The 24,546-nt window shown below is 30.5% G+C and overlaps 1 protein-coding gene across 1 annotated transcript in view; it reads right to left on the bottom strand.

The window, feature by feature from the left end:
- LOC107441387 (uncharacterized) overlaps window positions 1-24,546 on the bottom strand; it is a 130,662-nt gene that overhangs the window by 39,979 nt on the left and 66,137 nt on the right. Inside the window, exons 23-31 of the mRNA XM_071180923.2 lie at window positions 22,707-22,919; window positions 20,519-20,611; window positions 18,555-18,601; window positions 16,835-16,995; window positions 14,702-14,748; window positions 11,673-11,776; window positions 3,484-3,564; window positions 2,363-2,503; window positions 58-775 (exon numbers count right to left, since the gene is read on the bottom strand). Of these exons, the coding sequence (XP_071037024.2) occupies window positions 58-775; window positions 2,363-2,503; window positions 3,484-3,564; window positions 11,673-11,776; window positions 14,702-14,748; window positions 16,835-16,995; window positions 18,555-18,601; window positions 20,519-20,611; window positions 22,707-22,919 (1,605 nt within the window). The remainder of the gene's footprint in view (window positions 1-57; window positions 776-2,362; window positions 2,504-3,483; window positions 3,565-11,672; window positions 11,777-14,701; window positions 14,749-16,834; window positions 16,996-18,554; window positions 18,602-20,518; window positions 20,612-22,706; window positions 22,920-24,546) is intronic.

Here is a 24,546-nt window from a genome sequence, read left to right as displayed (position 1 = left end):
ATTTTGTATGGCAAAAAGGCCACTGCGAGAGAAACTGCAACAGCATAAGATACTTACCACTATTGCCTCAGTCTGTAGAGCTTTGCTGCTTTTGTCCACTGCATTAGCAATCCTATAAGGTTTAATACAAGAGTCAATATAAGCACGTTGAGATTCCATTTCGTCACTGAAATAAAGCTTCAAGGCACCGATGCAATTCTCAGCCAAAGTCTTGACGCTTTCCTTCTGCGACTTGCCACCCGTATGGTCTTGCAAGAAGTTATTGGCGCCTTCGTCGTCCACAGCAATCGGCTGCCGCAGTTTCGATATGGTCGACATGAGGGAGGAGGAGAGAGGGCGTGTTGCTTTTTCGGTTTTAGAATCGGGAGGAATCTCCTCGGGCAGAGATGTGTAAGAATTCGTAGAGCTCGAAGCGACGGAAGATGGCCTGTATTCTTTGGCATCAGGATTCAGAGTGGGAACTATGTGGCTAAAACTTCCATTTAAGCTTGAAGTGTGATCTGCATATTCTTCAAGTAAATCAGCATTATCAGCTCCAACCACACCAGAGCTCCTGCTCAATTTGTAAGCATCGGCCAAGTCGTTCCTCGAGCATATGAAAAAGTCGTCGACGATACCAAATCTGTACTCGATGTCATTTTTTAAAAACTCTGCGATGCCACCGTACCTGGCTATCACCACGTTAGCCTCGGTAGGAAAAGTCTCCAATTCTCTGATGAGTCTCACATTTTTAACGGAAAGAGGACCGTTTCGTGTTAAGAACTCATCCAGGTAGCTGGAATCAAAACATTTAAAGCACATCAATTCAAAGTAAGACACAAAATACAACATATTCAAATGAAACAAGCTGATTAAAAGCAATGCTTTTAAGAATAATTCAACTGGAAAAGAGATGACCCTTGTCTTAACACGATTAACACTTCTTTGTCTTAACATACACACTTTTAATTTGGTTAATTTTGTTCATCACTTAATTATTGTATACCTGCCAACATTGGAGAAATAAAATAACGGAGATTTTACTAGCGATATTTTTCGGCCATGTGTAAAGTTTTGATACATCATGGAAAATCATATAAGTCAAAAAGAGAAATTCAAAATCAAAATAATATAAGCACTTACATTTAGCAAAAAAAAAAAAAAAAATTTTTTTATATAAATCTTAAAGAAGATTTCTTAAACCATTATTTATAATAACCTAAATTATTTTACAATTGCTTTTTAACAGACGACCCGATTTTGGGTTTACGACTACTAATGTTCAACTCTGCAGCCTTGTAATTTTGAACCCAATCCAGAAGACAAGGGAACTCCTGGATCAATCAAGTACTGGGAGAAATTTGGCTTCAAGGAGGATTTTTTGATAGAACTAATCTGCATTTGCGTTACATGGAGAAGAAAACCACGAAAACATCCCACAGTTAGCCTGACTGCAAAGGGCACTTAAACTATTAACACAAAAGATACAACACTATTGGCAATAGCACTATCTATTGAGGAATAAGAGAAGTATTTTTGCCATCAGTGGATATTTTATTGCCAAAATTTTCTTTAAAAACATTTCTTCAACACTGAGAAATTTGAAAATATACAGGTAAACAGGAGACTTGGCAGGTATGTTATTGTGTTTACTTAATTCAAGAAAAAATACTTACAGAATAAAAAAATGTATCCACCCAGAAACAAACAAATAAATGCATTAACTGATGCACTTTTTTCATTTAATTAAACTATGCAGGATGGCTATAGCTGTCATTTGTGCCAACATATTGCCAAAAATTGGGTAACTATAGACAGACCAAAAATTAGACAATCATTATTACGGTTATGCTCATAAATGTCATTGAAAAACATAATTAATGTTAAAAAATTAATTATGCTGCAAGATTTATGACACATTTTGTTTCTGAACCAGCCTACATTTATATAATTTAGCATGGCACATGACAAGAAGTGGGTCAAAGGGATAGGGAAGCCAAAATACAGAACAGAACCCGTTATCCGGAAATCAGAAAACCGGAAAACCAAAAAACCGGAACGAAATTTGATAAATTTTCCCACCGTTTTAAAAATGTTTTTTTTTTTTTTTCCTTATAAGATTTTAGGATTTTTCTTTCTTTTTTGATAGATGTTTACCTTACCATCATTTTGGAAATAATCATTAGTGTATTACTTTATCGTTTTTTCTTCTTTTTAAGATTTCCAAATATTTTTTTCTTTAGTCAGGTTTAACAATAAAAAAACGGCTTTTTGTAGCTATTCAGGAAACCGGAAGAATCAGTTATACGGAATAGCGATGGTCCCGATCGTTCCGGATAATCGGTTCCCTACTGTATTTGCAAAAATAAGAAAGGTGTTTTACTTATATAAATTGTTTTTAATGGCATCAAAGTCATCAATCTCTAATGGATCACAATCCAAAGTTGGAAGGTGTTGCGTGGTGGCATTATTTTCTTCTATCACTGAAATGTCTTCTTTTTGGGATGCATGACAGTTGGAGGACCTAAAAAATACATGAGTCACAAAACAAGATGTATTACACTTCCACTACAAAGTAACATATAACAATTAAGACACTGACACATAATGAAAACAGGGGTTGTGACTCATCTAGTAAAATATAATTTTTTTTTCCTCCGATTGGTATAATGCAACAGTTTTACAAACAAAAACTGTATTACTACACAAAGGGAAGCAAAATCATTATACAAACAGTTTCTTAAAAAAGTGGAATTTAATGATGTTAAATCAGCAAGCTTTAAGGAAACAAAATGATAAATGTTACTTGAAAATTGTTCTGAGATGAATAGTACCTTAACCAAGTATTGTAATCATCAATCAGGGTGCGTAGCGAAATTATTCAACAAAAAATAAGCACCTTTTGAGCACTTTTCAAGCACTCAAAAAATACTTTCAAGCACTTTAAAAAATATCATTACTAGGCAAGGTAGGAAAGTTTTTCACATTTGGCAGTTTAATCTTATTTTAACCTACATGTCGAGAAAAAAAAACTTTTGGCATTGTTTTTGACAATTGTCAAAAATCATGGAATTTTTATTCATGCAAAACAAATGGCGTTTTCATACGCTACGGACTGACAATACGCCGAAGAAGATTGATTTGGTTTCTAATTAATTGTGAAAACACTGAATAGAACAATGTGAACTGTGCCTTTTTGCATAATTCGTAGAGAAAATCAACAAGGTAAAGGAAAAATCTCATTTTGAAAAATAGAAAATTAAGCACTTTTTGCAAACGCTATGCACCCTGTCAATAAAAAAAAACCCTAACCCGTCAATAAAAAATATATTTTCACTGAACTCAGAAACAAACTTGCAAAAAAGAAGAAAAATTAAATTGAAAAAACTCAAAATCTCAAAAAATCCCTAAAATGGAGGGGGGAAAAAGTAAAAATGCCTTAAAAGAACAAAAGAGTCCAAAACAGAAGATGAGTCAATCAACTGAGCAAAACTTGGTACTCACAATTCACTGCATTGGGGCCATTCTTCTTGCACATAGGAATAGTTTTCACTTTGTTGATATGAAACCATGTGCACATCTTGGCTGAACAAAAGATAGTAATTTAAAAACATATTCCGATAAAAAACATAGAATTTTTTACACTAATATATTATTTTTTATTATTTAATTCTTAGATTAATACTTTTTTACTCCTAGTCTTTGACTAAACCAGTTTTCAAACTAAAGTTTCCTCTATTTAAGGGTGGCCAAAAACCCACCTACTAAGGGTGGAGAAAAACCCGGACGGGTTTTACTGGGTAAAACGCACTCTGAAAAACTGGGTTTTTCTAAAATTGATTTCTTTTTAATCCTCTGTTATATTAAAGGGCTATTTTATTGAAATATATATGTAGTCTAGCATAAAAAAAATGAACCTATGATGAAAAAACTAGAAACAATGTGAAAAGAAAAATTATTTGTGGAATTCATGAAGAAAAATGTATAGGTTTCATAAAAAAAAGAGAATAATTTGAGTATAAAACATACTACCGTCATGTGGGGCTACTTTGTGCAAATTCGAATTTGGCACTTTTCAAGTGCTGCTATTCAGTATTATGTTTTTTTTCACGTTACAAATGCGTGGAATTTGAAGATAGAAGTCCCCTCTATTACTACAAAAAAATTTTTCGAATTTTAAAACAATCTCAGAGTGTGTTCTGTTTATCCAATGTCAACAACTTTCCGAGAACGTCGTAAAGTGTGCGAGGAAACTTTAGCTGTGAAATGCAAAGACCTTGTTAAAACAATTGTTGTAAGTGCAAAATTTTTTATTTATATATTAATAAACAATTATTTCATGTTAGCGTTAAAAAAATTTGAAAATTAATAACAAATAAACGGAAAATGAAAAAAAAAATGCACTGTGGGGCTACTTTGTGCAAAGTTTAATTCGTTTTTTTTTTCGACAGAAAAATTTTCAGACGTTACAAAAAAAATAACTGGAACGAGAAACTACCTTGATTACACTTTAGAAAATCTGCAACAATGTTTGCAAGCAGTTGCTAGTGGTATGTAGATTGCAGAAGCTTCTCGGAAGTAAAAATCCACAGAAATACTACCTCTAACAAAATTCACAAGAAACACGTGAAACGTGCTGGTAAACTATCATTTTTCTTCTACAAAGATTTTCTAATGAATTAATCAAACGATTTAACACATAAAAATATATTTTATAGGACATCAGGTGATTTTGACAGAAACTGAAGAGCAAGTTCTGTCGTGTTCATTCAAGCATGTTATGTTCAAATTCATCAATATTATAAATGTTAATGAATATGTAATAATTATTATTTTTGAAATTTCATCCATTTCAATGCTCAAAAATGTATATGGTTTCTTTTTGTTTAAACTCAAATGCTTTGAAATAAACATTCTTTTTAAGAAAAAAGTCTTCATAAAAAATGGTTTTTTAACGATGAAAATTATTTTCAAACTAATATCTTTACATATCTTGATGTTTTTGTTATTAAAAATGTCAAAAATTAACTTTTTTAGCAATTTTATATCAATATTTTACTAAAAACATGATTATTAAACTGAATTCCTATCATTGCACAAAGTAGCCCCTCTTGGGCTACTTTGTGCAAGGTATGTTTTGACTTATTATTTGTAAATATTACATACAAATAATGCCAATATTGATCAAATTCACTCGTCTGAGTCCAGTTATGAATATAATATCGATAGATGTTACTAAAGTTTGAATTAACATAGTCTTTTTACATGTCAAAGTTCAAAAACTGCGAAATACTGCACAAAGTAGCCCCACATGACGGTACAATAAAAGTTATTTCATAAGGATTTTAAAACAAAATAAACACAGACAGAGGAAATACATTATAAATCGATCAGGTTATCAGTATTTATAATACAATCTAGATTTGACTCTATGGCCATTGATTAGTCGGTGCTTTTGATTAGCTTTCTATGCAAAAAGATTCTTGAGATTAAAATATAAAAAAAAAGTAATCCTGTGTTAAAATGAGTTTCAAATGTGTGATGCCAGAAGAAACTTTTTTCAGACAATTTATTTGTCATAATTATTAATTACACTTTAATCACCTATATGTTAAGTCAAATCATAAAATTAAACTTAATTACAGTCAAACCTCCATTTAAAAAAGTCATTAAATCCAGATAATAATTTCGTTATATGGAAAATTCGTTAAATAGAAAATCACCTTTTAAAATACTTAAACACAAAAAAGGTTTTAAATTCATAAACACTAGACATAATTAAAATTGCAATTAATGCACTTTTATCTTGTAAACTAGTATTGACTATTTTATAAATCTTAACCATAAAAGAAATCTGCATGGAAAGCAAGAATAGAACAAAACATTACACTATCATGCTATACACATTTTCAGCTTAAAAAAAGGCTAAATTTATGCATAAAATTATAGTTGCATTTATTATAAAAGTAATTTTAAACATACATTACCACATGCGTTCTTAAGTTTAATTGCTACGGATAAAATCCGTTAATTTGAACTGAGTTTTTCATTTGAAATGCAAACAAAAAGATAAAGAGAAATTACTGCTTTCTTTAAGATAAATTTTAGAGAAAACAGTAATACATTTCATAAAGCAGTGGCTTCGAAGATTAATTCAAGGTCATTTCCCCCATAAATTGCATGAACAAGTTTGAAATGTTAAGAAATATTTTGAAAAATAGGGAAAGTGGATCTCAATGAAAAATTCGTTAAATAGAAAATTCACTTCGCTATATGTAAGTTATGTTACGAAGAAATTTCTAAAATGTTCTTGGTTCCTCGAGAAAATTCGTAAAATAGAGAAATTCGTAAAATGGAAGTTCGTCAAATAGAAGTCCGACTGTATTAATATCAATATAAGCATTTTTAAAATTAGGTACTTATCCCTGCCTTCTCTTTTGAGAAAACCCCACTTAAACATGAAAAACCTGGCATTCTTACAAATAGAGTCTATTTGTGAACAATCATAGATAGGAACAATAATTTTGTAACTGTTGACAACTTATGGTCATTGAATCTTATGCTTTAAGGAAGAATTAATAATTTTAAGACCAAAACTAAATATGTCTATTGCAAAGGATTTGAAGAATTGTTTTTGAAATAGACTTTTTTTTTACTTGCATTTATATAATTCATTTCTCTTGTTAAATATAATTACAGTATGCCTTCAATATCTCGAAAACCTTGCTATGTCAAAAAAATATTTTTACCCATCACATTACACATCCAACTAGCCTTAATTTGAATTCCTACGTCGAAGAGTTTCTTTGCAAAACCTCGTTATTACAATTTTTTTTTGAAGTAGAAAAGGAATTTTTCCGGAAAAATCTTTATAAGAATTCTGACAATTTCAACTAAATACAAGAGTAACAGGTCTCAACATCCTTCAAGGATATTTTGGCTGATTTCAAACTGAATGTTAAAGAAGCGGAAAATAACAAATTTCCTCAAAACGAAGCATTTTAGAGGAAAGAAGGACAGTAGAGCGCTGTTGTGTCACAACAACCAGAAATAAGATGTGAGTTGTGTGAATCACCCAATACAGCTGCCTTAGTAACCACTTTTCCTAACTTACAGTTTAATTCAACTACGGCTAATGGAAAACAAAATGATTCTTCCTGTATTGGAGTTTTTATCCAAACAAATTCACCCGTGTACATTTCAGGTTTTACAAATCTCCTAGGAATTAAATCCGAGGTTGAGCCAGTGTCTCGTAGTATTGAAATGCCAACGCCATTTACCACGCCAATGCTCGTATATGGTGTCATTATATCAGGAAACCTTGGTTCCGAAACGTGCAGCGAAGCCACAGTTTCTGAATTTGTTTTCGCCTTGGGACATTGAGGGCGTAGATGATCATAAGAACCACATTTGTAGCATCTAAGCTGTCTTCTTCTTTCAAATTCTCTTTCACGAACATTTTCTTTAACATTATTTTTCTGCTAAGTCAACTTTTCTTCAGTTCTGGTATCACTTTGGTTCAGAGATCGCCAAGAATTATCTTGGTTACTTCGATTATAAGACACAGACTTTTCCTTGAAACTGTTTTTTAAACTTTCATAGTCGTCCAATTTTCCTGCTAATTAGGAAAAAGAATTCAATTCCATCCAATCTTCAAGAAAATGATCTCTCATGTCATTTGGTACATGACGTTTCATTTGCTCGGTAACCATCAAACTCTTAAGGTCATCGAAAGTGGTAATTTTTACTTCAGAAACTCATTCGCTAAAATAGCAATTTAATTCTTGTGCAAAATTTCGCCAAGATTTTTCAGGTGATTTAAAATGTCGATAAAAATTTTGTTTGAGTTCCTCTGCATTAAGCTTATATTGCTTAAGAATCAATTCTTTTACAAAGTCGTAGTTATTGGCATCATTAGGAGACTCTCTCGCCAACATATTTGAAATGTCGGGTGGTACTACGCTCAATAGGTAAGGCACCCATTCATCTTTAGGAATTTGTGCAATTTCTGCTCGACGTTCAAAATTTATCAGATACAACGACATTTCATCTTTACCTTCATTAAATTTTGGAGTTATTTGTAAAATCTGTATTTTATGATTTGTTTCACCTGATACCGGTCTGTTTTTGTGCTGAATTTGAGAATTTGCTTCTAATTCGAGTTTACGCATTTCCAATTGATGTTGCCGTTCAAGTTCTTCTCGCCGTTCTTGTCTTTCAAGTTCTTCTCGCCTAATTCTCTCCTCCGTTATACGAGTCAAACACATCTTTACATCCTCAACCTCATAATGCTTACTAGTTTTAATTATTTTTTTAATTTCACAAACATTTGCTTGAGGTGGAACAGATTCACCTAATTCGTCGGCCAATTCTATCAAATCCACTTTTTTCGCTTTATTAAGAAAAGCCATAATTTACAACTGATAAAAAACTACATATACAATCACTGACTACCTTAAATCAACTACTCTTACTATATCCCGCCGCTGCCACCAGTAAAATTCTGTTGTGTCACAACAACCAGAAATAAGACGCGAGTTGTACCAAACAATTTATTTAAACATTCACACGAAAAATCACAAAATATTACCCAAAAAAAATATCTCTTTTCAGAAAAGAACTCTCTTTTTCAACTACACAAAAAAGAACATCACTTCTCGTGTGTCTCTCAAGCAACAACATTTTAGCATTACCTCTCGAGGAATTGATGCTTTTAGCTCAGTTGCGAGAAATTGATGCTTTCAGCTCAGTTGTCACACTGTTACGTTACAGCGCACTGCTCGTTCACTGAAAGAGACTGGCGATGGAAGAAATAACTGTTCTTTTTCAACTAGTCTCGCCAGTTATTTACCACACGCAGACCTGCCAACATTGGCGAAATAAAATAACAGAAATATTATGAGTGACATTTTTTAGGCTACAAGTAAAGTTTTGATGCATCAAGTAGTAAGTCAAGTAAGCCAATCAAGTAAGTCAAAAAGAGAAATTCAAAATAGGAAAAAATATAAGCACTTAACACTTAGCCAAGTAAAAGATATGTATATAAATCTTAATCTAAAGAAGATTTTTTAAAATCGTTATTTATAATTATTTATACTATTTTGTTTTATGACCGTTGACCCAATTTTTTCGGTTTCTGGCTACTAATGTTCCACTCTTTAGCCTTGTAATTTTGAACCCAATCTAATATCAGAAATAATATAAGCACTTACTTTTAGAGAAGTAAACAATATGTATACAAAAAAGAAATTTTTTAAACCATTATTTATAATTACTTAAACTATTTTTGCCATCAGCGGATATTTTATTGCCAATTTTTAAAAAAAAATTTCTTCAACAAATACGGAGAAATTTGAGAATATACAGGAACACAGGAGACAGTCATAAAATACAGGAGTCTTCCTTAAAAAACAGGAGACTTGGCAGGACTGCACATATATATTTTAAGCATGTGTCTTGTTATCAGACTTTTCTGCGCATGTTTAAGTGAGCTATAGAAAAACGTGTGTGATAAAATGGAAATTTCTAACAAAAAAAAAAAAAGGTAAAAGAGGTAAGAGAAATTTGAACATGTTCGCAAAAAAAAAAAAAAAAAGATTTTTTAGGCTGTAGATAAAGGTGGAAAATAGGGATGAATTGCAAGTGATTATCGCATCAACTTTCGCAACAATATTAAAAAACAGAAACAAAACTTATAACATATTTGGTTCTGAACTTGCCTTATAAAAAAAATCATTATTCCAAAAAAAAAATTATGGTTGTGGGAGGGAGTCACAACGACCATGTAAACCTTCATCTATGAAAAGGAACCCCAACATAGAATCGAATTAACTTGTCTTATATACTAGGGACTGGAATTGTATTTTTGTAGAGGTAGACACACTACAGTACTCCCCCACCTGAACTTCATCTGTGATAGAGTTCGATGAACAGGATACCACTAGCTGAGTCATTGTTGTTTTAGTAAGAAGCTGGGAGAGCTGTATTAAGATCACCATACTTTTGATCTTAATACAGCTTTGCATACTTTTGAGTGCTGATCGTGAGAACTGTTTTACAAGGTTGCCACAGAAAAAAATGAACAAAATATTTCCTTTTAGTAGCCTAAAGCGTGAAAATAGTAGCCATAAACTATGAAGAACAAAAATTTTCAATCATATTACTAAAATTACTTAATTGTCATATACCATGATCCATTTAGTCAAGTTGGTAGCAAATATGATAATTTTTATATAAATGTTAGAGTTCTAGCACTAAATTTTTACCTAAAAAAATTTGTTTGCAGAAAATTAAATACTTTTAATTACTAGAATTCATTAAAAAAAATACTTTTTCATTAAAAAAAAAAACGATTTTTTCTAAAACTTTTTTCTTTTATCAATAATTAATTCAGCAAATATATATATATATGACGCCCGGTGGCTGAGCGTTGGCGCTTCGCAATGTCGTGCCACAGGTCCCTGGCTCGATCCTCGGGCTGGGCAAGGTTGACTCAGCCTTTCATCCCTTCAGTGGGTCGATAAATGAGTACCAAGCATGCTTGGGAACTAAACACTGGGGGTTTCGCGTTCGGCTGACCACCTAACCGGAATATCTGCTCCTGCACCCTAGAGCCCAAAGGTCTGGAAAACTGAGATGGGCACAGTAGACCTTAACCCTCTATGGGCTGTCGAGCCGCTGAGTTTAGTTAATATATATATATACACATATTGTGATAGGTGATTACTCAAATTCAAAATTCACACATCATAATAACTTATTAATTTTTTTTTTTTTACAAATCGTGCAGAATTTTGTAGCAATAACCGTTGAAAAAGTGATAAAACACAAAATGAATTTACTATGAAATCTGTGCATATTGGGCGCATTAAAAAGTGAGGACTCAAAAGTGCAATTCAAAATTTTCAAATTCTTTTAGATTTTAAGAAAAAGAAATTCATTGTGTTCAGAAGCTTCGGCAGACCACAGGTTGTCAACCCAATTTATACTTAAAAAAAAAACAGCTCTATGAGCACAGAAAAGTCTCCCAATAGTCTCCTTTTCCTGAAAATAGTTGCTTTTTTAGCCTTTTCATGCAAAAAAAAGTTGCCATAGTCGCCTCAGGCCAAAAATAGTTGCAAATAGTTGCATTTTAGTCGCCTGTGGCAACCCTGTTTTAAGTTCACGGTCAAGGTTGCTCCTGTGTTGCCATAAGCAGTCGAGTGCATGCAGGCCGAAGTTGTCTGTGATCGAGACTGAGTAGCAACAGCGCGAGAAGGTGGATAATGTTGCAGTCACAAGTAGTAAGTCAACTGCTCAATGTGGACCATCCATCTAAGTAGGCACGTTCAAATTGAAGTGGGAGTTTCTGTCGAGGTTGACGTGTTCACATCACACGAGGGTAACCAATGTGAGGGGAGGGAATCACAACGACCGTGTAAACCTTCATCTATGAAAAGGTACCCCAACATAGAATCGAATCAACATGTCTAACATACTAGTGAGTTGGAAGTGTATTTTTGTAGTGGTAGACACACTTTAATGGTTCTTTCAACTTTGAGATATTGAGAGTACACTATAATTTCTTTTTTTTTTCTTTGGGCATAAAAATATTTTTGTCAGAAATAACAAATTGATTTGTCTGAACTCGTATTTTAAAGAATGTTTGGTTGAAAAGGAGACAGATTTCATGAGCAATAAAAGAGAAAACTCACCCAGATGCAGCATCACTCTCTTTACAAAATTCCTTAAAGCTAATGGTTACAGGTTTGGATTTCTTTAGTTCCTTAGATTTCGCAGATGTGCGCAATACATTTTCCTGCATATTTTGAAGAAAATAAACACTTAAATAAATGAAAACTACAGCCTAATCGACCCATAAGGGGCCATCTATGCATTACATAATCATACCTGCCAACATTGGAGAAATAAAATATAGGAGATTTCACTAGCGACATTTTTTAGGCTATGAGTAAAATTTTGATGCATCATGCATAATCAAGTAAGTCAAAAAAAGATTTTCAAAATCGGAAATAATATAAGCACTTACATTCAGCGAAGCAAAAAATATTTATATAAAGCGTAAACCAAGGAAAATTTTTTAAAAACCATTATTTATAATTACTGAAACTACTTTATTTCATAACCAACATTGAACAGCTCGACCCAATTTTGAGTTTACGACTACTAATGTTCAACTTCGTAGCCCTGAAATTTTGAACCCAATCCAGAAGACAAGGAAACTCCTGGATCATGCATCGGGAGAAATATGCCTTTGTGGAGGACTTTTGGATGGATCTAACACGCATTTGAGTTACATGGAGAGGAAAACATCGAAAACCTCTCACGGTTAGCCTGGGGACTCTAACCAGTGATCCGTCAACCAATGAAGATATTTAATGTCAGCACTGTCGTCTTTGCAGGCTGGATGCGGAATTCGTATCAGCCAGTCATAGCTGGGTTTCGAACCCGGTTCAGCTTATTGAAAACCGAACATTCTATTGCCTGAGTCATCAATGCTTGACTTATAAACACTAAAAATGCTGCAGAAGTGGCGATAGTCATCAGTGGATATTTATCAACAAAAAAATTCTTTTTTAAAAAATTTCTTACAAATATAGAGAAATTTGAGAATATACAGGTAAACAGAAGATAGTCATAAAATATAGGAGTCTCCATTAAAAAACAGGAGACTTGGCAGGTATGCGTACGCATGCAATGGGAGGAGAGTGTTTGTGATAACTGACAAGAGGGGAGGAGGAGTATGATCAATACTTAAATAAAACATTAAAAATCACATTTCTTTCAAAAAAATTTTAAAATGTAAAAATAAAATAAATTTAGGAAAGAATTGCGCATGGAAATATTTTATAGTCTGGGGAAAGATATTATTAGAATTTTTTTTTTAAATGAGCTTTACAGTTTTAACTACAGAAGAAAAACATAAAAGATTCCTAAAGGATATTCATCTCAAATAAGATTGAATGAAGAAAATGAATTGAAAAAACATTGGTTTTATACAAACTTAATTACATTAAACTTACCAAAATTAGGCTGTAAAAGTCAAAGCAAAAGAGAAGGGGGCTTTGCGACTTTCTTATATATAGGCATAGCTGCCAGCATGAATAGGGAAAAATCCAGTAGATTTTACGAAATAATATAAATTTCTTGATACTTGTTACAAAATGTGCGAAATATTTTACACATAGGGAATGTTATGGATTTTTAGTCATCAAAATAAAAACTGAAATATTTTCAAATTATGATTAACATTAAATGAATTTGAAATGTTATGTATTATGCTTACTCTTAATTTTAATTAGTAATAGGTTAGTCTTTTATTAATTACTTAATTTTAATTAATCAAAGATAGGTAACTAATTTTTATAAATAAGGCTCGTTTCTTTATGCATTAGTAAAACTTGTTTAAATATTAAAGCAAGCAATAATCTGCTCAAAAATTCGATTTCAATAGGGATTTTTTAAGGGAACTTTCTTAATTGTAGGGAATTTTCTAAAATGTACAAAAACAAGGAGATTTTTTATTAAACCAGTAGAAACTGGCAAAATCAAGTAGTCTACTGGAAAATCCAGTAGAGTTGGCAGCTATGTATAGGGTATCTGCTACATTTCAGATTTTCAAATTCATGACTAATTCCAAGAATTTTTCATGACTTAACGAAGTTACTATTTTCTCAGACAAAAACACAACAATTTAAAAAGGCATTATAATAACATTCACTGAAATGATAGGTATAACCAAAACTGTCATACTTTGCATCTTCATATTTATAGATTTTAAAAAACAGAGTAAAGAAAGAGTTGAAACAAAAAAATAGCAGAAAAAATACAAAAGCAAATAGTATTTTACACTTTTTTTCTGCAGAGTTACATTCTAAAGATACTTTCTTGTTCATCAGAAAGGAAAGAAATACTCCTGATTATTCCGTTCTCATTTCGGAATAAAAAAATTCGCCAATGACTGGCTTACTTCAGCTAAAATTTTAAATTGATAAAATAAAAAATAACAACAAAAATTCTGAAATCGCATAAGTTTAAAAGATAATTCGCTCAAGAAATAATGTTTTTTTTTTTTTCATTTTTTAAAAGAACACCCTAAATTTTAAAGAACATGATAAAAACATTTTATATTTTTATCAAATATGACTGTGAGTGGGGATTTTGTTACAAATTCAGATATTTGGAACAGGATGAAATTGGGGGAGGGCGTGAATTCCATTTCAAAAACTATATTTTTTGGCAACCTAAATCCATGACTTTTCATGATTTAAAAAAAAAAAAAAATAGTTAAAATCTTGACACTTCATGATAAATTTTGTTCACTACCGAAATTCAAGACTTCTCAAGACTTTCCAGGTGCGCAGATACCCTGTGTATATATATATATATATATATATATATATATGCATGGGGGTGGAGGAAGTTTTTTTTCCATCTTTTGCTTACATGGGAAAGTTTGAAATTGCAGAAAACAAGCTGACATATTGCGTGAACGACACCAAATTTAACTATGTTTAAGTAAATATTTACAAATGTGTTTCTTTATGTTTGCTTTTAACATATTCAGTACATAATTTAAGAATGCTCTGTACCCTTTAGTTAGTTTTATCGTTACTAGGTATTATAAGATGCAATCAAAATGAATAGAGCGATTACAAGCGATACAGGCAAGGAAGGAAACTAAATACCCAACAGTTAAATAATTAACAAATATTTTACTTACATCACATAATTTTTCTTTTCGTATGATGATAAAAGGTTCAGCATTAACTGCAAAAAATTTGGTAAATAAAAATGTTAACAGATATCAAAAAACATTGCTTCACATAAATATCTAAACCAGATATAATAATTTAAAAATATACATCACATACAGAGGGGGGGGGGGGGGGAGATGCTAACTTTTTCAGGATGCATAGCCAAACATTCAACAGTACATAACACGGTTCTTGAAACAACTGTACTTCAATTTAAAATTGCTACAAAATTTACACGCTGAATTCAGATTTATAAATATAAGCACCTTTTAAGCACTCAAAGAATATTTTTAAGCACTATACACATTAAAAAGTGCAAAATTATTCTTCAAAGACTTGACATGATTATGATAAAATGACTAGCTTCTGATATAGAATTCTTTTCTCGATCATATTAGCCACCATAAAAAGATCAAGAGATTTTTAGTTTCGATTTCAGAAAGTGGAAAATAAAGCCCGAAATTGAGAATATCTTGCAAAATGCAGCAGGCTTGAGCATAAAAAATACATTGATCTCACCGAACCTAGCTCAGAAGACACACATGCAGACCTTCAAGTATTTCATAAAACATTTAAAATGATTGGCGTTTTCATACGCTGCGAACCGACAGTAAGGTGAAATGGATTGTGGTTGAATGAACTGTAAAAACAAAGAATAGAACAATGTGAAAACCAAGCTTTATGTGACAAAAACCGAAATTGTAAAAAAAAAAAAATCCATTTTCAAAAATGAGACGCACCATGCCTTTAATACGAAATTCCAATTACATATAGGAAATTGATCTGAGATCATGCAAATTTTATTAATGTAAATTTAAAACCAGAAACAGATTAATTTAAATGAGCTTAAATATTCAATTAAAATTTTTTATATTTTCTTTTAAACATCAGAAAAAGCACTACTCATTTCTTCAGATCAGTTTATGAAAAATTAAAGTGGAAATATTCATTAAAACATTAGCATTTTACACAAGGAAATGTTTTATTTTAAGAAGTAATTTCAAGAAAGAATCTAAAATTTTAGATTGGCAAATTTGTGTCAGAAAAAGTGACAAAAACTAAATGTTTTGGTAAGTAGCTTATATTTTATTTTCATAGCTAAACTTCGTTTCCAAGTAAATGCTAGTTTTTACCCAGAAAAATATCGAAAGAACCAAGACATCACAAGTACTTAGAAGAAAGAATATTAATTATAAGAATTACAATTCTTATAATTATAAGAATTATAGAAATAATAATAATTAGAAGAAATATGCTTGCAGAATATATACAACGGAAACACCCTGTACATGTAAAAAATGCGTGGAGCAATGAATTAAAAATTCTTATTCAGGGTGGCCACTCAAATCAGGTTTTAAATTTTCCTGATTTTTCCACGTAAAAATCATAAAATTTCCCGATCAATGTGCTTTTTCCCCTCATAAAGTTTAGGATGGGTACAAGAAAAGTGTCAATATTACAAAGTATTTTATTTAAAATATTTTTTTAATGTTATTTTATCATCTTTGACTCATGGGATAGAGTGCTAGCCAGGTCACCTTATGGGAATGAGGTTATCTATTCTTTAAGAAACCATGGGAGTTTAACAGGGTTATAATGAACTAAATTTTGATGCAAGCGAAGTATTGCTAAGTTGATGGTATTTCACCTGTTTGGCAATAAATTTTCATCTAAAAGTGGGTATAACAGTTGGTAAAATAATTTTAATGAAGAAAATTAGTAAATAATTTAAATTAGTAAAATTAAGAAAAATCAAAGAAAAAATTCCAGCTTTTTTTTAAAAAAATCCCTGTTTCTGTCCAATTTTTCTGATTTTTCCAGTATAAAAAAAATTCCCTGATAATTTCAGGTTTTTCAGGTGGGTGGCCACCCTGTTATTCTTTGTGTTTGTAATACATAAAAATTGGCAATGTACAATTTTGTTAAATTATAATAAAGTTTTTTCTAAAATTTATTCCCTTCAGAACATCCATATTTTATATATTCAATTAAGAAACATATAGTCCGGTCATGTGACAGGTTATGGTAGAAATAGGTATATATTAAGTGTTAATAAAGTGAAATGTAGATTCAATAGTCAACTTCTGTATTTATATTACCTGAAAGAGGAATTAAAGAAGATTCATTTTTCTCCCTTTCATGATTTTCTTTATTATTTGGAATAATTTCGTCTGAAGTGCTTGTTTTTTCACTCTCAGATTCCCTGTGAGAGTGTCGTTTTTTTCTTTTCTCTTCTTTAGAATCCATTCGCTTAGGTGCTCTGAAAATAATAGTGAAGGAATAACCTATTTTAATAACACAACAAAGAATATTTTTTTGTAAAAAAATTTAAATACTTTTCAAAGAATTCACTCTTTATAAGTTTTTAATCTTTTAAGAATAGCTTAGGTATCTATAGATTATCTAAAAAATAATAAATGAAAAATTATAAATTTATAATTTTTGATATTATTTGGGCGACTTGGAGTTTGGCAGTAATGGGGGGTTTGTAATAATAGGACCCCTAAAAAATTACTTCAATGGAACGTTGTCGAAAATTTTAAAAATTGGGAAAACAAAGCGGATTTTTGCTTTTTTGCAGAATTCTTTCATTCCTCAGGGTGGGCAGCCAAATCTCTTAACAAAATGCAAAATAATTTTCAAAGACTTAATATGATCATGATAAAATAACTAGTAATTGACAAAGAACTCTTTTCTTGATTACATTATCCATTATAAAATAATAGAGATTTTTCGGTTCGATATCAGAGGGTGGAAAATGAAGCCTGCAATTGTGAATATCTTGCAAAATGCAGCAGAGTTACACATAAGAGTGCAATAATCTTACAGAACGTAGCTCAGTAGATGCACGAGCGGACTTTTAAGTATTTCATCAAGCTTGCAAAATAATTGGAGCTTGCATACGCGACTTACCAACAGTACGTCGAAATGCATTCTGCTTGAATGAATTGTTAGAACGTTAATAGAACAAAGTGAAAACCACGCTTTTGCATAGTGCGTGACAAAAATCTCAATTCAAGAAGAAAAAAATCTCATTTCTGAAAAGGGAAAATTAAGCACTTTTTAAAACAGGGTGAGAGTAGCCAAATTTTTCAGCAAAAAATAAGCACCTTTTAAGCACTCAAAAATATTTTTAAGCACTATATGTACATTAACAAAATGCAAAATAATTTTTCTAGACTTTACAGCCATTATAAAAAGATCAATAGATTTTTCATTTGGATATCCGAGGGTGGAAAATGTAGCCAGATAATGATCTCACCGTACCCAACTCAATAGACGCACATGCGAACTTTCAAGTTTATCATTGGCGCTTTCATACGCTATGAACCGACGGTACGCCGAAATGGATTGCGGTTGAGCTTTTGCATAATATGTGGTAAAAATCGACATGGTAAAGAAAAGAATCTCATTTTCGAAAAAGGAAAATTAAGCAACATTTAATGAAAAAAGCACTTTTCAGGGCTCTTAAAAAACGAAAATAAGCACTTATTACCACCCAATAAAAAAAGCACCTTTAAACGAAAATAAATACCTTTTAGCACTTTTTAAAAAAGCTATGCAGTATGTCCATGCATATAATTGAAAAATAGGTTTGAGACAAGATCAATTAGATGTATCAATTTATTACGTCATCCCTTGTTGAAATCAGGAATGATAAGAGTTAGTCAAAACCAGAAACAAATTGATTATTAAATTACATCAGGATTATAACTGTTTCTCTTTAAATGTGTAAGAATTGTTGTGTAATTCCTGCATGCTCTTTGCATTTGCAGTTAAATAAACTATTTCATATTTTTTTAAAAAAAGCTCACTTACTTTGGTTTCTTTGGTTTGGCATATTTTTTTTCTTGTACTAACCTAAACTGGATTGAAAAACATAAAATAAGTATATACACATGTTTTTTATGAATTTTAAAGTGTTTATTTTGTAGGTAACAGAACATTTTTTATTTTGTAAGTAATAGAAAGAAGATCTGTCAATTTCATAAAGAATATCAAACACTATATAATACCATTTAAGAGAGTAGTAGAAAAGAAAAGGATTTAGGGCATTTATATACCGATTGAAAAGTGGTACAAAGTTTAAAACAATATTCCCAAGAAACTAAAGCGAAAAGATATTACATGATTGAAAACTTCAGTTCAAAAATGGGCGCCCATTTTCAAGACTTGCCAGACGAGAATGTAAAGAAACAAAAATGATTTAAAATAAAAAAAATTTCATTAAGTGTTTCGATTGTATTTTCAGGCGGTTTTAAATTATCCCGATATATTTCAGACCATATGGGAAATTCGAATCGTGTATTTGATTAGTTATTTTTTTAAGGCTACGATTCAATTTTTTTTGTTGCAATTATTGCTTTCGATTTCCATATATTTTTTAAAATTCGATATTATTTATTACAAAAATAATAAGAAACATGCATAAATCCTAAAACGAAACACGCATTAGAGCAACCCCTTTTGAACAATCCGATTCTCGTGATTTCATAGTCTGTTATTCGGTAATTACTGCTACGAATTCATTTATTTTTAATATTTCTTTCAGTGTGATGATGCTTGGCAAAATGTGATGAAGGAAATAATTAGTGGGTTTTTTTCCCCATCAAAAATATTACATATTCAATGAAAATAATTATGTATTGTTTTTCTTTTTATAAACATCAATTTTGTTACTTTCTTTAAATTAGTAACATATATGTTAGTTATAACTTAAAAGTATCTTTCAGAATGATATGGTGAGTTATGTTGCAGAAAGCTCGAAAGAATTCTGCCACAGTACCAGAAGCAGAGAGAGAAAATAAGAAGAAAAACAGATCAAGAAAAATTACAGTGGCTGAGAGGCAAATCAGAGTAAAATACATTTCCAAGAGAGAAAGAGCGGAACTAATGTCATTAACAAGGGAATCAGTGTTCAAATGAATAAAACAAGTCTAGAGAGGGGGTTTCTAACTGGCGGCCCGGGTGCCGCATCCAGCCCACGAAGCCTTTTTTGTGGCCCGCGAACTAAAATATATTAGTTGTCATTTTTTTTGCGGACAATTTTCGGAAAAAATCTATATGGGTTTAAAATACTCTTCTGTTAATAAAAACCAAATTTCTTCGTTTCTGTGAAATTTAACATACCAACAGTATAAAAAAAGTTATTTCTCAGGTTTTGCATCCAAGAAAATATTTATTCAAATACAAAAATAATCGTGATCTCTTTTAATCAAATCTAAATCTCTTTTTTATTTCATTTTTTTGTATTTGGTGAATATAATTTAGCATGTGCGTAGAAGAAATTTTCTCGTAGAAATTCTCTGATTTAACTACTTGCAATTTGTGTGTCTTAAACCAATAAATGTGCTGATAAATTTAACTATAATTCATTTTACAAGATAGTTAATTTTATGTGACAATTAAGTAGTGTTATTGTATGCATAGCTAAGAAAATATTATTACTAAAAACTTCATTTAAAATTTTACTCAAGTATTTCAATTACTTTAAACATGTAAAATATTTATTTTTGTATATTTATTACATTTAAAACACTTGTTTTAAGTCTGAAAATAAATAAAATATTCTTTAAAAGTTAATTATCTGTTAAGAAAAAAAAAGAAAATCAAATTTAAATAAATAACACAGGTCACAATGATATCTTTACATTGTATTCTGAATTTAGGTAATTCATTGCTACGTTGTAACACAGAGCTTTACGTGAAAGAAGATTTGAAACTCGTATAATATCTAGGAAATCTACAAATACTTAAAGAAGGTTGAAAAAGATGCTACAAACCACTTTGTCAACTGCTCCTTCTTTATCAATAATTTCCACTTTTATAATAATTCCATTACAGTCTGGAGTGAGGCAGGTTTTCTCAAGAAACTCCTATGAGATAAAAATTAGCCTTAGTAATATGCGCTATTATACAAAAATAACACTTAAGGGATGAGGTTTCATTCAGTCCATTTTTAAGAGGATGCTATATCGAGAGTAGGACTGGGCGATTTTAAGATGTATCGTCACTCTAATATCATGATAGTTTGATGCATTGTGATATTTCGGTACATTAATGTGAACCTCTTATCCGGAAATCAGAAAACCGGAAAACCAGATAACCGGAATGAAATTCGGAACCGGAAATAAATTTTCTTCCATTAAAAAATTTCTTTTCCTGCAAGATTTTGAGCCCATTTTGTTATTTAGAGCATACGGCGTATCGAGTTGATGAAAGAACTGATTTAGAGGACGGATCAAAAGCCGTCTGTAGACGAATCTCACATAAGCACAAATAGCTTATATATATTATTAATGTTAATAATAACATTAATAACATATGTAAGCCTGTATATAATTTTTATTTCATAATTTCTTTCCTTATTTAAACTTAAGTGCATTATTATTTATTATTTTTAAAACTATTTCAAAATAATTTTTTAGTTTTGTTTTATAAACATTAAAAAAACGGCATTTTGTAGCAATTCAGAAAACCGGAAAAATCAGTTATCCGGAATCGCGATGGTCCCGATCGTTCCGGATAATCGGTTCTCTACTGTATTTAGTTATTGGTCATATATGTTTATGACATATAGTTAAGCTAAAATGTGGTTTAGTACTCAGAATAACTCAATTTTTTATTTAATTATGAGTATCATAATATTGTAAATGTTATGTCTGCAATATGCACAATGCTGCGAAATCACCCTACATTGAACTGTAGGTAAGCAATTATTAAACATTTATATAATATGAATCAATACAGTAACCTTATAATATCATGCACTTGTCAAAAGGCAACTAAAAGAGCGAAGATCTTAGTAAAATGATGAAAGATGATGCTGAGTTTAAAATTGAAAATTTGTTTATTGCATGATTTAATCATGTTGATTTCAAATGCACATAGATCTACAAATCCTACGTCATGTTTTGTTTTTACGTTATAGTCAGCATTTAAAGAGTTTACAAACTACAGATTTCAATGCATATTCCCATGATTTAAGATTCACATATGGCTATAAGTATTTAAATGATTTATGAATCATTCATAGTTGATTATGTTTTGAGCCACAGTGATCTCTCATACGGGGAGCAACAGGAAAAAGCATGAGTGATAGAAAACAGCATCGAAGTTATAAAATTGACAAAAATTATATGACACTAAACTGTAATATGTCATACTGTTGTAAATATAATATTATATTTAAACTATTAATTAATTCCTTTAATAAATTATACTTAAAGGATAAAAAAAGGGAACTCTTATTTTTTTTCTCATTTCAAAAATTAGTCTAATTTTTGGGATATACTAAGTATTGTTAGCTACAAAAACCAAGTTTTCTGTTTCTTGCTATAAAAAACAACCAATTGTTTTGCAAATATATACATATATATAACGTCGTTGCCGGAGTGGAAGGATAAAAACAGGTCTTAGGCAGGGAAAGAGGGTACAAAATTTATTTATCAATTATTAGAGTGAAAACAGCTATAAAAGTCTACACAAATTCGTTGTGCACCTCAATAAAAGCTAGGGAAAATCTCAAAATGTAAATCCGCAAAATGTCTCATTTTAGGGAATAAGGGAAAACTTAGTAACTTTAATTGGTTTATTAAATAGGTCGCACGATTCCCACAAAGAGCAAATGGAAACATTTATTACTTTCAATTAATGCATACTTGACACAAAAATAGATTAAAAGACAGGATGTGAATTTAAAAGTGTGAGAAAGCGTTTTATTTTGAATAAGAAATTAAGAAAAGGATTTACAGAAAAGGAATAACATAAAAAGATTAATTGAAACTTTTTATATTATATATATACATTTAGCAATATAAAAAAAGTCTGGTCCATGACAAAAACATGTAACGAATTTGCTCAGCTTTATTAATATTTATGTGATATATGTTTTGTTACTTCAGTTATAAATAATATAAAAGCTCCCTAATGATATATAAAAATATACATAATATGTAATAAACTAATTACCTTGTCTGTAAAATTTTTTAAACTTTTTAAAGCTTTCCAACAGACTGCATGATACTGTAAGTTACAGTGATCAGAACATTGTAGGTCAAGGAATCCTTTGAAGTCTGCATCACTGTAGTATATAGCAGGTTGTGTGGAACACTCTTCATAACGACAAATGGCATCAGGAGGAGGGGGCATTTCACATTCCTTTATTTTACAGTTAACCAAGATCTAAAAATAAAATAAAAACAATCTATGTTTTTTTTTCCTTTAAAAAAATCCTAATTTATAAACTAAATGAGTATTCTTAAACTATTTTATAAATACAGTAGAGCGCTGATTATCCGAACTATGGCTGATTTTTTTTTTTTTTAAAGCTTAGAATACTTTTTAACTTATCAAAAATTTTTCTAAATTTCTGAACCAGTAGATCTTTCGGATGAAAAGATGCCAGTTTGTGCAGCAGAAGAAAATTCGAATGAAAATCGGAACTCCACTCTTTTAACAAAGCAAAAATTAAGCACTTTTAAGGACTTCTTTTAAAAAAATAAAGTACTTTTATGAAAAATTAAGGACTTTAAAAATATTGTTTATCATTGAATATACAAATACTGCCAGTGACAGTCCAATTATTTACTTTTCCTAAAAAAATCGATAAAGAAAAAAAGTAATAAAGAGCAATTTTATTATAATGTAAGCACTGATGTAATTGTATTAATTAACGCCAAAGTACCAGGCAACTTTTACAAACCCGGGTTGGGTTTCTTTTAAAAACATTTTCAAATTGTTAAAAGTTAACGTCATCTATGAAACTAATCTGTATTCCATTTTTAATGATTTCATGGAAATTGAATTATAAAATTAAGTGCAGAAATAAAGATTTGCAATTTTTTTATGAATATAAAACAAGAGTAAATAAAGAAATTTGGCAAAACTTTGAAAAAATTATTACAAGTTTTTATATTTTGCTACTAAACCAGCAAATGTTATACTTATTTTTATGGTGAACCTCACATAAAATTATTTCCAGCCAAACATGTTATTAGGAATCAACTTTACATTATGTTACTAAACATTCTGGCGAAAAACATGAACTAATTTTAAAGCAACTAAAAATTGAATAAAAATTAAAAACAGTATAAGTTGCAATGTTAACTGAACAAACTGATTACTAAAATCTAAGAATCTTTTAGTTGAGTAGATTTAAATTTTTATGCAACAATCTGCTTATCCCTAAGAAATAAAAATAATAATGTAACAATCTAAAACTTTAAAAAACATTTACATTGCAACAAAACGAATTATAAATACTAGTTACCAAATATTTAACTTTCTTGTTAGATGCAAATCATGCTTTCTTATTTAATACTTAAAAAAATTTTTAAATATTTTTTTAAAAAATTGGAGGTTTTCATCAGAAACCCAATAAACCCCAGGTTTTTGATGAAAAACCCAGGTTGGCTAGGATTTTTCAAACCTTGTTTCTCACAGATCTGTTTAATTTTTAGTACAATCCTTAATTTTAAAAAATATTACTGCTTTCTATAAATTTACAGTAACTTATTACACATTGAAAAGTTACACAAAATTTATTTAATTCTTCAAGATTTTAAGAAATAGCTTTCGTTATGGATTCTAGTTAACCACTAGATTAAGTACTTTTAAAAACAATGTACCAAAATTAAGTACTATTAAGGGCCCTTGTTTTCCAAAATAAAAATTAAGCAGTTTTTAAGAATTTTTAAGGACCGTGGGAACCCTGACAGACGAAGATGCAGGTAGAAGCACGCAATTCATTAGGTATTGCAATGAATTGGCTAGAATGCCAAAATGATGTTGATCCAGTTCAGTTGATTTA

The sequence above is a fragment of the Parasteatoda tepidariorum genome, chromosome 8 (assembly GCF_982258835.1).
Source record: "Parasteatoda tepidariorum strain Cologne lab strain chromosome 8, Ptep-v5.0, whole genome shotgun sequence".
Lineage (NCBI taxonomy): Eukaryota > Metazoa > Arthropoda > Arachnida > Araneae > Theridiidae > Parasteatoda > Parasteatoda tepidariorum.
This window is presented reverse-complemented; position numbering and strand designations above follow the sequence as displayed.